At 36.5% G+C, this 16,356-nt stretch overlaps 1 protein-coding gene across 1 annotated transcript in view; it reads left to right on the top strand.

The window, feature by feature from the left end:
- Positions 1-15,840, top strand: part of LOC131189518 (protoheme IX farnesyltransferase, mitochondrial) — a 76,000-nt gene extending 60,160 nt beyond the window's left edge. The window contains exons 3-4 of the mRNA XM_058165637.1: positions 1,823-2,055; positions 15,247-15,840. Coding sequence (XP_058021620.1) covers positions 1,823-2,055; positions 15,247-15,653 — 640 coding nt within the window. The 3' untranslated portion in view covers positions 15,654-15,840. The remainder of the gene's footprint in view (positions 1-1,822; positions 2,056-15,246) is intronic.
- The last annotated feature ends 516 nt before the right edge of the window (positions 15,841-16,356 follow it).

Genomic DNA, 16,356 nt, shown 5'->3' with positions numbered 1-16,356 from the left:
TGCCAAGGGGGAAAACTTGAATTTTCTTACAGTTCTCCCAACAATCAAAACTTGACCACTACAGTATTCCCTTGTCTTTGATTTTGACAATCATCCAAAGTCCCAGCTCAATGTTTGGAAACAGAAGTATCTGCTTAAGGTGAAGTGCACCTGGTAACAATTAAATGGGGGGGGAAATGGTCTAGTGCCTGAGGATCTGGTAACTTTCTTGTGAAGCTACAAAAACAGCTTTCTTCTTCTTCTTTTAAAAAAAACTATTCCTGGAATGATCTGTATAATTATTATTATTATTACTACATTGGTGTTTTCAGAATCTAGACATGTAACAACATTCATACATTGAAAAGTATTTGGGCAACATTGAAACTGAGTTGGCCATGGCGAATTGACTGTGGTGAATTGTCATAGACCCCTTCATGACTGGTAATGAAGCCCAGTTTCAGCCACAGAATGACCCATAATCATTCACCTCTAGGACAGTCCACCAGTCACTGCAATGATCACAGCAGCCTTCCTCCCTAAACTTAATGTTTTGCTGTACAGGATTTTCATGGGAGGTAGATTTCCAACAGGGCTGTGACCCTATTTACTGCTTTCTGTTTCCACTGTAAGAAGAAACTTTGTTTAATTCCTGCTTTTGTCCAATAAAAAAATCTGTAAGATCTATTCTAAAGCAATAAACAGAACTTCAGGCTGTTTCTTTTTTCTTGTTAAAGAGTCCTTCCTTCTCTTCAGCCCATTCAGCAAAAAATATGATCTTTAACATTTGCTAATGGTTTGAATTGGGGTCAGTTCAGACATCCCGTTGAGGCAGAATTAATCAATCGATAGGCTTGCCTCCGTTTGCAAGTGATGGGTTCATGCAATAAAGCTTGTCATATAACAATATTCTGTCATAGTTTACACTGTTGTGTCAAATTAGGTCCCTGTGTTAGTGTTTCACATGTTTTCATTGAAAACTGTGTATAGTTTTCTTGGCTCCAAAGCTTGTGAAAAAATGTAATAAACATTGCAATCCGCTAAATTAAATTACCAAAATCCACAGTTGGGCTTGTAAAATGGGTCAAATTATGTTTCAGTTTATCAAATTGTTGGCCTGGTCCATTTAATTAAAAGTTAAATTAAAGGCAGACATCTCTTCCTTCTTAGCATTCTAATAAGATTGATGCAGAGCCAGTCCTGGGGTTATTTTGCCATTCTAAATAAACACTATAAGTGGTCTGTATGAAAGTATAAAAATCCACACCAAATGTTTAGATATGTTATTAAAAATAATTTCTTCTGTGCTTTTGAGAGTTGACATAGTTATGGCTGAAACACTAATAAAATCCATAGTTTAGGTTTATAGAGTTTTGATAAATTATTTTTTTCCAGGGCAGTACATTTTGAGTACAGATTTCTGTAAAGCAGTGCATAGTTAATTAAAATTTAGTGCAGGAAATACGTTTATATTTATGTATGAAGCATCAGAATTTCTGGATGGATGCTTAATGCATAATATATTTAATGTAAATCACACATATTTCCATATACTTAATCTGCCTACAGAAATTCACCGTATTTCCCATACTTCCATCGTGCTGAGTATAAAAAACAGGAAGCAAAACATAGTAAGGGTGCAATGCATTTTGATTTTCTTTTTCACCTGCCTGTCAGTTTTGCAGCTTACTTAGTATACCACCAAAGATATACCCTTCTATAGAAGGGTCATCATTAAATATAAAAATGTGAAAAGTTTAGGACAAGAGAAAATCCTAATAAATGTTGATCTTAGATCCTTTACTGATATCTTCCAAATTCTTTGTTTCTTATTTTTAAACAGTCCTCTGCTTGCTGTCTCCTTCGGAATCTGCTGTGCAGTCCCAGCAATAACCTTGCTGATCCTTGGAGTAAATCCTCTTATTGGTGCCTTAGGAGCCTTCAACATTTTCCTGTATTCCTGCTGCTATACGCCTCTAAAAAGAGTTAGCATTGTGAATACATGGGTAGGAGCTGTGGTTGGTGCCATTCCGCCAGTCGTGGGTTGGCTAGCAGCAACTGGTAGTCTGGATGCAGGTGAGTATAAAGTGAAAATCCATAACATCGTAGAGAAGAATGGGAATTTTAAAAATTCCTTTTTACTTTGGGATTAGCAAAAAGCAAGTACAGTATATTATGGAAATAAGTGCTTTGTTTCTCATAAGTGTCTATTACAAATAAAACATTCCCTTTTTAATCGATACTTGTGATGGGGTAACCTTTACATTTTCCAGAATCTACATCCTCCATATTGAATTCCATTGCACTCCTTGCTACATACTGATATATGAGTAAAATCAAGATTATCTTTCTTTTAGATACTCTCAAAATTATGTAGAGGTTCTTGGGCAACATACGCAGAGGCATTAGACTAGCATCCTAATCTCAGGGTGGAAGAGAGTTTTTAGTAAGCATGAGATAACTCCAAGACTAAAGAATAAAACACTTAAAAATTACTTTAATAATAAGCTGTTATATCCTGGGAATGGCTCCAGGCACGGAGACAATGGTCTTTGTAATAGTGGGTAATGCAATAAAGTCACAGAAAAAGGAATATGTTGTGGCAGCCAGCAGCCTGTGGAGCTGGCAGCGGAGTTGGACAGTGAAGAGGCTAGGGAGGACAATGGATCAGTCTTGGAGTCGGGAAACCCGGATGAGAGCTCTGCGTCAGAGGCAGAGATGGAGCCAGGACCATCTGGGAGCGATGCATGGACTCCGGAGCCTCCAGAGGCAGACAGAAGAGAGGCAGAGGAACAGGAGGAGCCTGCTCCTAGTGTACACATGCAAAGAGCATGCAGAAGGCAGGAGCAGCTAAACAAAAAGGATGACTCGGGAGTAAGGCCAGGAGATGGTTGGCCCCTCCCATAAGGCTTAAAAGAGCAGCAATGGCTCTTGGGTTCTTTGTAGGAAAGCAACGTTGCTACAATTGTTTCTTTTTGGCATCTCCTGTTTCTAAATTTCATGGGATTTTTGCCAAGAAAAGCCTTTGGCAGGGTACCAAAGAAGCCAAAAGACTTTTTCTGAAGGACTTTGTTTTGGAATTAATTTGGACTAAGCTGAGAATGAAGTAATTCTCAGCTGTTCTAATAAAATATGTTTGTTAGGACTGATTGTGCCTGGTAATAACTAGTTGGGCCTAGATCACAACAGGTTAACATGCATATAAACCACATGGTTAGCTTGACTTCTAGTTCAAAGCTGATGGAGATCATGATTTATTTTAAAAGGCTTAGAAGTAGTGCAGTGCTAGAAAAGAATAGTATTGATGATTTGAAAAGATGTACAGTATTTATGTGGTCATGTAAGATTCATCTGACACTGCTAGGTACTGTAAGAAGTTGACAGGTATGGCCTGCAAGATGCTTTCTTTAAATGTTATTTGTTTAACAAAAACTCCTCTTGGCAAGATAGGATTGAGAGGTTTCGCCTCATGGATTTGACAAAGGTACCAAGAAAAGAAGTGAAGTAAATGCTGCCAGATATTTTGAGCTATTTGTACAACATCTACGGTTCACTTGAACCAAAATGGAAGCAGATTGCTACTTCTGCATAGGGAGATGAGATGGCTGCTTTTCAGTTGATCTCTAGGAGAAACCAGAAACTGGGGGTCATGTGATTTAGAAACAATCCTTACCAGAATGTTAGAGTGATTCCCTTGTACCAAAAGTTACATTTAGCCTGTGATTTTCAATAATGCTGTGTTTGGATATGTCAAAAACCAAGCAAACTGTTAATGTGCATATCTGTTCTGTGAAATTACCTGTGCTGATCTCTTCCTGCTTAACCTTTGCCACCAGCATTTTCACATACCTTGAAATCTTGCTGTCTATTCATTCCTAAGATATGACCAATCTTTTAATAGCCAGGGGCTGTGCTTAACTTTTTTTTTTTTTTTGAGGCGGTGATGGAATGATGGTACAAAGTACATGGGGCAATTTTTTTCTCTTGAATTTTAGAAAAAGTTGAGGTGTTTGTATGTGTGTGTGGGGAGGGGTCCCAATAGCCAGAATTCAGATGGTGAAAGCAAAATTATAGTCAGGTCATCATCCAGGAGTCCACATGTAGGTTGACAGTTGCTCTGAGGCAGCAAGGAGGCAGCTTCCACAAGCAACAGGTTCAGAAAACATATGCACAATGTTACAGTAACCAAATGGTTGTTTCCAACAGAGGGTTGCTGGTGACAATAGCTATTCAGTAGTAACTGCTTCTGATGTAGACGACAAAAGCAGGACAACCCTGACAGGCAACAAATCATGCCTTCACATTCCTTGACTTTCTGCACAATGTGCTTTAGGACTGGAGGAAGTCTTGGATCTAACCCCTCAGGTTTTCCTGACTGCTAGGCTCTTCCGGAGACTCACATTTGTCTTAATACCCTCCAGCAATTCCGGGTGTTCCATCTGGTGCACCAAATAGCATTTCATACCACTGAATCTGCCGTATAGAAGTCTTTGGAGAGCATCCATGAAGCAATGAATGGTTCTCACCTTGGTTTTGCACAGGCAATTGCTTTGACATGCTGAGCTTTGCAAATTTAGCTGTTTGCTCACTTTAAGCATTATTTCAAGACATCTTCCATTAAACAGAAATGTATCCAATTCATGCCAGGTCTGTCTCACATCATTCTTTTATTGTTGTTGGACTTGCAGGCAGTAGCATTCACTCTGGAAGTTGTATTGAATTGCCACTTGCTGACATTTGGTATGCCCTGGGTCTGTTCTGTGCAATTTAGTTAAAAGTTTTGATTGCATAGATTGCACATTCTGTCATTGTCAGTTTGGCATTTATATTTTCATTGTAAATGTTGGAACTCCTGTCAAACATACAGCTTTTAAATGTAAGCAGAATTTCATTATTTTACATAATTTCTAGGATGGGCAGTACAAAAATCATTGTAAATAAATACAAAATTACTAACGAATGAAGGGCAGTTCTCAAAATATGTAGTCTTAGTTCAGGGCTTCGTTTCATAAGAATTTATTCAAAAGTTACTCAAGAAGAGAGAAGGGGGAAAAGGGGATTTTTAAATATATATCTATCTATATATTTGAAAGACGGATTGTGAATACCTTTGTTAGTGTGGGCAAGGAAACAGACGTCCATGCCAGATTTCTGGAATCCATTAGTACTTCATCATTAATTAGCATATATAACTTTAAGTAAAAAGGCAGAAATACATTTGTGCACGGTTAAAAATAGAGAAAGTGAAGTTCTCTACTGAAAAAGTAATTCAACAAGGAAGAGAGAATTAGGCAGAAAGAAATCCAAGATTTTATTGGCACTTGCTGTATCTTATTTTTTATGGGAAGGAGAATTTGTTTATTCGCTTTGTTAAATCTAGCCATTTAGAGTGAATCATCAGTTCGTTTTTCCTTTGGACAAGAGTTTATTACTAATATATCCTTCTTCTTGATTCATGGCATAACATCTAGTTCTATTTAGTGGTTCTGCAATTCCATGGCAAGAATTGTGCTGTAAACCAGAGCATCTAAAAGCCAATTTCAATTTTGCAAAGAAAAATGATTAAAAATGCAATTAATCTAGGTAGAGAGGTTTAGTCAAAGGTATTTATATATTCACAGGCCTCTCCTGAAAGTAAAGTTTTTTTCATATTAACGATAAAGTGTGATAGTTGAAATATAGCATAAGTATTAGTATTTATGGAGAACTTCTGTTTGGTTTTTTTAATGTTCCTTTTATCCTTTCACTAAAAGAAAAAAATGCAAAGAACAAAATTATGCATCAAAATTTCTCAATTGGTCTTGTTTATCTAATAACTTGCATTTCTAATATTATTTAATTTGCTTGTTTTCATGTGAAAAAGAAGTCTAGTGTAGTTTAGAAATTTAGATGCATTGAAATTTATTATGCCTCAAATTCAAATCATTGTGGTTAATAGACTATCATTAATTCATATGTATAATTTATTAGTTGATGAAAATTCTAATTTTAAGTTTTGGGTAGCTTTCTGAGTTGCACTTTCATTATTACAATTATTATTGTAATATCAATTATAAGCATCTCAGTGATCTCTGCCTTAATTTTGTAATTTTTTGCAGTACTTCTCCCATGTATCAAAATCTTGTCTTTATTTAGTCCCAAACAGCAAGTAGAAATTTAAAATAATAAACTTAATAAGAGAAATCAGAAAAAGAAAGACAGATTGGAACAGAATAGCCCTAATTACAGCAAGTGTTGCCATCTTAACAGTCAAGATTTTTCTATTATTGCCACATTTCCATATGAAAGCAGTAGATCCTGCTAGCCTTGCAAGATGGTGTTTAGTTCCCACTTCCACAGTGGACTCCAGAGACCCTAGAGCAGTGGTTCCCAACCTTTTCTTGTTTGAGGCACAACCTTTTCTTGTTTGAGGCACCCTTGGAAAGCCTTTCAAAAGTTCCCGGCACCCTTATAAGGAAATAGATATTTAAAATCTCTGTAGCTCAAAAGTTCCCGGCACCCTCAAAAGATCTCACGGCACCCCTTAGTGCCGCGGCACACTGGTTGGGAACCACTGCCCTAGAGCATGGCATCTCCATGCTGAGAGAATGTATCCAATGTGAAACAATCCTGTTTGCAAGAGGGATGTTTGCCAGAGAAGGCTTCATCAGATAAGAGGATTTACTCTGGTACAGTCATGATGGTGGCATGGCAGATAACAACAGTCTGGCAACTCTGTTAGACATTAGAGACCCACAGTGGCCTAGATCCATTGGTATTACTGGGTCCAAGAATGTTTATCTCAAGGGACTATTTAGTTTATCTCAGACGTCCCACTTCTTCCTTCTATTTTTCCTGAAAGACATCTTGCCCTAATTTTCATTCATTTTCAGATAATTTAAATAATTCCTGGGGCTGTGGAATTTATAGACTGCCTGTGTGTACTAATGTTAATCACACTGAGGCTGATTTTCAAATTGCCTTGACTTTGTAATTCAAATTGGGTCGTAGGGTAGACATTAATTATGTCAGCCCACATCTATTTACAACTGGGGATTTTAAACTGGGCGCTTCTTATCAGTAAGTGACAGGTGGCAGATGGATAGGTTTAACAACAAAACACCAGGGGGAAAAGAAAAAGACAATTGTGTGTGTGGCCCTGCCTCTTGGAAAAGCCCTCAACTACCCAGAAGAAGGTTAGTAAAGAAAAACCCATCACTTTGTTCTGAAGCAATGGTACTAATGAAACTTCAAGTGAAATTTCTTTCAATAGGTAGGAAGGAAGGAAGACAGACAGACAGAGTGACTATGTTTTTAACCACCTTCAAGCAAAATGTGTAACTAATTGCAAAAAAAGTAGGGGGGGAGCTTCTTTTCCTGGAGCATGTTATCCTGGTCTTGGAGAATTATATAGAGAATTGAGCTGCATAGATCTTTAGTAAAAACCCTGATATTTTTTATCTCCTTCAAAAATGACAACTCAAAAGCATCTTACCCGGTTTGTAAAAGAGACAAACATCTCAGTAGTGATGGATAGTACAAGGTACTTGAAGACAAAATACTGTGCTGCTCATCTAACAAATATAGAAACATATGGGTAATGCTTGTAGGCAGTTGTTTTAAATAATAAGGCAAAAGTCCGTTGATTCTTCTTTCCCAGTCATATTGCTCATTCTCCCGTTGAGATACCTGAGGGATTGGTGCAATCAAAGTCAGGGCCCGGTCAATAAATTCATTGTCATCTCCACTGTACACAGCTGTGTTAAGTTCCTAGTGCTTTCAAATAAAAGAAAAAAATACTCAACCACCCATATGGGACAGCTGCTCCAGTTTGTTCTACCCTGGATTTCTATTACAAAGTAATCAGCAGGGGGCACCAAAGTAGTAGCAAGAACAATGAGTTGACTTGACAGTAGTGTGTGAGAATAATAGAACTGAAATTGATTTGATTACAGCCTCATTAACTGAAACAATATTATGGAAACATATTGTAAACATGTTATGAATACAGCCTTGGATGCTTGTTGAAAATTCTAATTCAAGAGGTGATGAACTCCTGTTTTAATTACTGCATTACTCATCCTCTCTCGTCATCTACTTACTATTCACCTTCCACTCTCTTATTTCTGTTCAGAGCTCTGCTGCTCAATATTTCCCATCCTTTGGGCAAGATAAATCCTTCCATTTGTCAATCCAGGGAAAGCACTTGGTTTGTGCCTGCAAGGTTTTGCCATTCTTTTTCTTCCTTGCTCCTTTAAATTCTGTTGTTGATTCAAGGATGGAGGAAGAAAACAACAGCTGGTAATAGGGAAAGGCTTCTTAGGGCCTATATCATCCCTCTGGAAAGCATCAGGCAATGTGAAGTAAGTTCCAAGTAGATGTATTTTGATCATACTGGAACCACACAAAATTCAGTATAGTCATAGCAGGTGTTTGATCTGCCATTGGAATTGAATCAGATTTTCAGAAGAAGCTTCTCTTCTTCTGTTCTTCTTTACATAAGGGATTAAATCACCTAGGTCATCTACTTTCTTGGAAATGAAGGGAAAGAAGTTATTCCATAAGGCCAGATTTCTAACTTGCTGATCCTGAAGTCATACTGGATTTAAATCAGGGTTGTCAAACTCCTGGCCCGCAGACCAGATGCGTCATGTGTTGGCCATGCCCACATCCTGTTTAGCGAAGTGGGAAAAAGTCCTGCTACATCACGTGACAACGACATGACAATGTGAGTTTGACACCTCTGATTTAAATCAACCAATAGCCTAGCCCTTTAAAAAATACCTGATATTTTTTTAAAAAATAGAACAGACTTATTCTGTTCATATAATTATTGGAAAGTAAGCTCCAGTGAATTTGAAGTGACTGATTATTCTCAGATCAGTTTAATTGGAGCTTCTGCTTTAATCATGCTGTGTACTGGTTCTGATGGAAAAAGTTGATAATTTGTATTAAGGATTAAGCGATACTTAGGTTGCTTAGTGATTCTATGGAAGAAAGGAAGCAGCCTATGGTTAACTTCTCCTGTAGAGAATTGATGCATTCAGTTTTGCTTTGAAGCAGATTAAAAGTGAAATGTCAAAATGCAGTTCATATGTTAAATTCTTCCCATTTGGGGACATTGAAGTTGTGTTCATACCATAAGCTTACCCCATTGTTAACAGAAGCATGGTTTATTCTGCTAATCCAATTTTCTGGTATCTCTGTCCACACTGAGCTATGAACTGTCATGCAGGCAAGGTTCACACAACATACAAGATTGAAACGTAGCTAAGGTAATTTGTAGTTCTGCTTATCACGGAAACGTAGTATGTTTGATTTGGAGAGATAAGAAATTTAAGCTCGTTTGGAGCTGCAAATCAACTAAGGCTAGTGTAAGAATAAACACACCCATTTTATTTACTATTTTTGTATGCCATTTTTAAAAGCTCTAAGCATCTGACAATCAAAATCAATTCATAAACAAAAAAGAACTTCCTCAAAAATAATAATTAAACTTGAGCGTAATATAATAACTATCAAAACTATCAGTAGTAGACAAAATTATGCACTCACTAGTTTCAGATCTTCATCCCAACATGCCAACTGGATCTCTGTAGAGAGGAAATTCCAACGTATGGCAACAGCAATTAAAAATATTCATTTCTTGGATCACATCAGAGAATATTTTAATCTAGATGATTGGACCCAGATATTTTAATGTAGACAACTAGATCTGATGGGATGAGCAGATCAGTACAGAAATTGCAGTCCTACAGATATCCTGGTCTGAATCCATATAGAGCTTTAAAGCCAACACCAGCACCTTAAAACATTCCCAGACATCCACTGGCAACCAGTGTAGATCCTGAAGCAGTAGGTTCACCCAGGTATATTGGGGCTTATGCATCATTGTTCAGGCTGCTACATTTTGTACCAGTTGCAGTTTCCAATTGCTTGTCATTGATGTATAGACTGCATCACTATGACAACAAACCCTATAGCTATTTTTCTACATTGAAAGTATTCACGATTGTGCAGCCTGTATGACTTTTGCATGATGTAATTTATATCTAATTAGGAATCAATTGTAAAATTAACACTTTCTCTTATAATTTACTACATTCATATAAAAAAGCTAAGCAAGATGCCTTTCTTGATGGCGTATATTTCCCAAAGCAAAAACTGTACATTGCTGAAAAGGAGAGTGTTATCCTATTTCAATAGACAAATTTTAATCATAAAAGTAGCATGACCTGTTGTGTTGTATCCATAATCCTTGACCTCAGAAGTCACTTCTTTTTCATTTAAAAGTAGTTTTTTATAATCTCTTTAAAAACGGAATCTGTGACCTTTTTAGGTCAAATTGGATAATTCAACTGAAGCTAAATACTTTTAAGTGGCCATTGTGGTCCATAAAAGAAAAACATATCCTTAAATTAGAATTAATGAAAGTTAAAAATGCTGTCTAAATTTGCTCAGTATGTTTCCTTAAGAGTCTGGATTGCTGATGAAAAAGATACACTTAATATAATTATTTTTAAGAAAATAATTTATATTTCAAGCAAGTTAGATATTTTTAAAGAATCTCTTTTCAATTGTTCTTGCTTCATAACAACCTTGCCACTTTCTCATCAGAATATTTTCTGTCATACTAGGTTATATAAAATATATTTTGATGTGTTGTACAGCGTAGAAATTAAACTAATGACATGCTTTCAGAATGTTAACAGATTTGTCAACCTATTATAGTTATAACTTCTAAAAAATAGTTTGCCTATTTTTTTTTGTTTACTTTTATATCCCGCCCTTCTCCGAAGACTCAGGGCGGCTTACAGTGTGTAAGGCAATAGTCTCATTCTATTTGTATATTTACAAAGTCAATTTATTGCCCCCCCCCAACAATCTGGGTCCTCATTTTACCTACCTTATAAAGGATGGAAGGCTGAGTCAACCTTGGACCTGGTGGGGCTTGAACCTGCAGTAATTGCAGGCAGCTGTGTTTAATAACAGGCTTCTTATAGCCTGAGCCACACCGCTTGATCAGTTTATTGGTGGCAATGTTCAAATAATAGAAACAAAGTTGTTTATACATAAATAAGGCTCAATTATACTAAATCTCAATTTCCAGGTTAAATATGAAAAAAATAACTATCTCCCAATCAGCAATGTACAGGCTTTGCTTTGGGAAATATACGCCATCAAGAAAGATATCTTGCTTATTTTTTTTTATTTGAATGTTATGTAACTGACATTAATGTTTCTTCTATTGCAAAGTGTAGCTGAATTTATGCTCGTTTTCTGATTCTAATATCAGTTGTTCAAACTACTGTTTCTTAGTCTAGTCTGAGGGCCCCTTGGGAGTACCCCAAGACCCTCTTAGGGATACACAAAATCAAAATTATTGTCAGATATTGAAGATATTAGCAAAAATTTAAAATTGTCAATCTTCTCATTATTTTATTTTGTTACATAATTAGGGTTTTTTCACACATACCATGGCAAAAATATTGCTCAATGCCATTAGGACAATTTGTCCACCCACTTGTTAATAAAACAGATTTTCGTGTTATGCTTTGAAATTTGAATGCATGAAACTTGTTTGGAACTGGACCTGTGAAATTCAGTTAAGCTTCTGGGCCTAGTAATGCTTATTAAAAAGCCTCTTATGAAAGACAGATTTTCTGAGGAAATTATTGGGTATCTTTGCTAAATTTTAGTGTCATAAAATCTAGTGTCATTGGTATCTAATGATTTAATATTGATATTTTTACCTGATTCAATAAATAAATATTGTACGATCTGTCATTTTAATTTTTAATATCGTAAATATCAATAAATATAAGCCATGTATACAAAAACTGTTAAGATCCTCCATAATTTTTAGAAGTGAGAAGAAGTCCTGAGAAAAAAAGTTTAAGCAACACTGATCCAGACTAAGGGAGATTAATTTATTTAGTATTTTATAAGCTAGGATGACCTAGGATTTTTACCAAAACCAATTAAAACAACCATACAATCTTTCTAAAAAGAGGTTCTTAAAGACTGGATTTAAACTTCAGAATACCTACATTATCTTACATAACTAGTAAAGTCTTAGGCAGGTATTTCCCACCACCAACCACCATGCATACTTTCTATATCAACTGGCTCCTAGAATGTGGAAATGATTTTAAAATTCCTTCGTATTATTCAAAAAGAATTACCCAAATTGTGTGTTTAACAAAACAGTGTTTTTTGGTAGCTAAAACAATAAACATTGCCTTTAGGAACTGTAATAAGACTTCCAACATCTGTTTTTGAGCTGATATTGTTACCATTCAGTTACAATGCCTAGTTGGCTGTCTTTGTTATATGCATATGAAGCCAGAAACCAAGACTTTGAAAGAGGTAGCAAATTGGTTTGAAGTTCCAATTTGGAAATTGTAAATGATACAAAGTTGAACGAACCAAAGTTTTACATTGAAGACTTTTTGCAAAACATTACCATGAGTTTCCATTCAGATATATGTATGCAAACATAACTAGAGATAAAACATTTTTTTTTGTGCATAGTAGATTTATATACTGATCTTTAACAGAATGGGGAATAGCTACTTCTGATGTGGAGGGGATTAGCTCATACAGTGTTCAAGTTCAGATTTGCAGATTTTATTTTTAATACAGGCACATAGATTATAACAGGAAAAAAGGGCTTGAGTAGTGGAGCAGAATATATATTTTAATAGAAACTGTAGATCAGAGAAGTTAGCCAAAAAAGAGCGAAAGGAAGTACATACCGTGACAAAAATACTGTTCAATGCCATTAGGACAATTTCTCCATTCTCATGTGAATAAAACAGATTTTCCTGTTATGCTTTGAAATTTGAATGCATGACATTAGTTCAGAACTGGACCTGTGAAATTCAGTTAAACTTCTGAGTCTAGTAATGCCTATTAAAAGTCTCTCATGAAAGACAGATTTTCTGAAGAGACTATTGGGTGTCTTTACTAAATTTTAGGGTCATAAGATTCAATCTTTTGAAGCATATGATTTTGAACATGAACTGTAATTATAAGAAAATGTTCCATAATTATTGTGACAATTACAGTGCCCAAGTGCCTGAGCTTTTATTATAGGATGGTTCTCATTTTCCCTTTAATTTTTGCTTTTGCATCAACTTTTAAAGTTGTCCAAAAATAGATAACTGACAAACAGAATAAATAGAACCACATTTTAAATAATTAAGGTTCTTGTTTTCACCCTGTATGTACTCTTGATTTGCACAAAGAAACAATAAAATGCTGTGACACATGGATTTTGTAGTGCTGAATGGGTTACATGCTTATCCACAGTTACAGCATTTTCACCTATATATTGTATACATATAAATTATGTGGCTACCACAAGATCAATTTCATGCATTTCTGCTTAATAATCCTGCACCAGAAACATGGCAAGGTAATATTTGGGTGCAATTTTATTTAAACTACTTTTCTGTACCTCTTGAAAGCAGAATGAATGCTTTTGGAAAATCTGCAGCCACTTTGCCTGATTGTGTAGGGTGTATAGAAACGATCAGAGATACTGGGTAGACTTTCAAGTAGTCATGAAGAGCTTTATAGACATAACCAGCTTCTTGGATTGCACTCAAAAGCCAATTGTCAAGCAGGAGATCTCACAGAGAAGAGGTATCACATGCACATAGAAAGGCATGTCTGTTAATGCCTGAGCTGCTGCATTCTAGACCAGTTATACCTTCCAAGAAGTCTTCAGGGCTTGCCACATGTAGAATGCAGTTGTCAGTTGTCCACTTACGAAGTGACTAAGGTATAAATGGTCATAGAGAGGGTTTTTTTCATTCCAGGAATTTTGCAGCTCTTTTGTAAGATATGTCTGAGTAAATTGCACTTTTCTGGGTTAGGATATGAAAAGTAATGCTTTCTTCTGTTTTTTAAAAATTCCATTTTATTAATATTTATTTATTTATTTATTTATTTATTTATTTATTTATTTATTTATTCATATTTTTATACCGCCTTTCTCCGAAGACTCAGGGCGGTGTACAGCCAATAAAACAACAGAAATCCCAAACAAATTAAAATACTATAATAAGTTTAAAAATCTGATTCAACCGCTGTATACTTAAAATATTAGCTAAAATTTTTCAGAAATTAAAATCCTATTAAAAACCCGCTAAAACCCCCCATATTAAAATCAATCAGGCCAGCCCCGCTTGGTGAAAAAAGAAAGTCTTGAGCTCGCGTTTAAAGGTCCGGAGATCAGGGAGGAGACGGAGTCTCACCGGCAGCTCATTCCATAGAGCCGGGGCCCCCACAGAGAACGCTCTTGCCCTGGGGGCCGCCAGCCGACATTGGCTAGCCGACGGCACCCTAAGAAGGCCCTCCCTGTGAGCGCGCACTGGACGTACCGGACAATGGGAGGTAACTGGCGACAGCTGGCGGTCCCGTAAATATCCCGGTCCAATGCCATGGAGTGCTTTAAAGGTGATAACCAACACCTTGAAGCGCACCCGGAAGACCACCGGCAACCAGTGCAGCCTGCGCAGGAGAGGTGTTACTTGGGAGCTACGAGGGGCTCCCTCGATCCCCGCGCGGCCGCATTCTGTACCAGTTGGAGCCTCCGGGTGCTCCTCAAGGGGAGCCCCATGTAGAGAGATAAACATTGTGATTCCATTTACCCAGAGAGATCACTGCTAATGGTGAATTCTAATTAACCAGAGAATTCCTGTGGGGAACAATTGAAGGGGGCTCACCTGAAATAGAATTACTAAGATCAAGAATTAACTAGGGGTTATTTCTTCTGAGAATTTTTTCTATTTTTTTTATTTCCTACATCATGCTGATAGTAATAATAATAATACATATAATATATAACACATATAACATTTGGTCATCTGTCACCTGATTTTATCACCTTATTTCTTTGACATACAAAGCAAGTATTTAGAGGCTACATGGGCAAACTACATAAAATGTTTCTTGCAGCTGCATTATGTATACCTTTCACTACCTTGGGGCAAGCAGGTTATGATGATGTGATTTCTGCATCTGCAAATGATTTACTGGCTACATAAAATAACAAATAGGAAGTTCAGCCAAGTTGTTGTTGTTGTTGTTGTTGTTGTTGTTAAAATTTGGTGTGGCCTCCAACTCCAGAAGACTTTGGGCATTAAAATTTTGAAGAACAGAATAAAACATTATTGCTCAGACTAAAAGGCAACTCTAGCAATAAAGTTTCTATTATTGAAATAATCCATTTTAGCCACTGTATAAACAATTGAATGCTTTAAATTTCTCTTTTTGCAGGATCGCTAGTGCTTGGAGGAATTCTTTACTCCTGGCAGTTTCCTCATTTCAATGCCCTGAGCTGGGGTCTCCGTGAGGATTACTCCCGAAGTGGCTACTGCATGATGTCTGTCACTCACCCTGCAATGTGCAGGCGAGTGGCTCTGCGTCACTGCTTTGCCTTAATTGGACTCACGTCGCTGGCTCCTGTTCTTGATGTCACCACGTGGACTTTCCCTGTAATTTCTCTCCCAATCAACTTATACATTTCCTACCTTGGCTTTCGTTTCTACAGAGATGCAGACCGTGCCAGCTCGAGGAAGTTGTTTTTGTGCAGCCTCTGGCACTTGCCACTGCTCATTTTTCTTATGTTAGCCTGCAAGAAGTCATTGGCCCATGAGGACAAGCCAAAGCAACTTACCACCTGAGATTACCTCATGTTGAAAAAGCCATGTGTTTTAATATTAAAGATGGCTTCAGAAGCTTGCCTTCCCAATGGACGGTTTTGATTAATCATGGCAGATGGAAGAAGTTGGTGTTGATATGGTCTGAATTGTTTCTCTCCAATAAACACACTGTTTATTATTTTCAAATTAAATGATTTCCTTTCATGGCTTTTGGGTTCGAGTATTGTTATTATTATTAATTTATTTGACTGCCACCCCATTCCTTCAGAGGATCCCAGAGTACTGCAGAGAAAATATTTTGTAAAAATAAATGTTCAGTAATAGCATAAAGAAGTACATAATAATACTCTTTGTAATGCATTGTACTATAGCTTTGTAAAACCATTATGCAAAAGTTAAATATTTTTTGTAACAATCAATAGCATATCTGAGATAACTATAGCTGTCTATAATACTAAGCAATACTTATCCTATATTTGAAAAGATCTACTGTTTCTTCAACCACTTTCCTAAGCTTGGACAGTTATAAACTGTTTCCTACATAAACCTGCTTTTAAATGATCCCTTTTGTCCCAATACAATGATGTTGTATTGTATAATGAAACAGCCACATTTCTATATTCTTCAGTCTTCTCTGATATTTTGTGACTAACTCCTCTGTATTATTTATATATTTTGAAAGACAAACATATCTCTTTGTTCAACCCTCTTAAGATGGCTTTGC

This window comes from Ahaetulla prasina, chromosome 2, assembly GCF_028640845.1.
Source record: "Ahaetulla prasina isolate Xishuangbanna chromosome 2, ASM2864084v1, whole genome shotgun sequence".
In the NCBI taxonomy this organism is placed as follows: Eukaryota; Metazoa; Chordata; class Lepidosauria; order Squamata; family Colubridae; genus Ahaetulla; species Ahaetulla prasina.
Note: the sequence above shows the minus strand (reverse complement) of the source record. Positions and strands in the feature narration are given on the sequence as shown.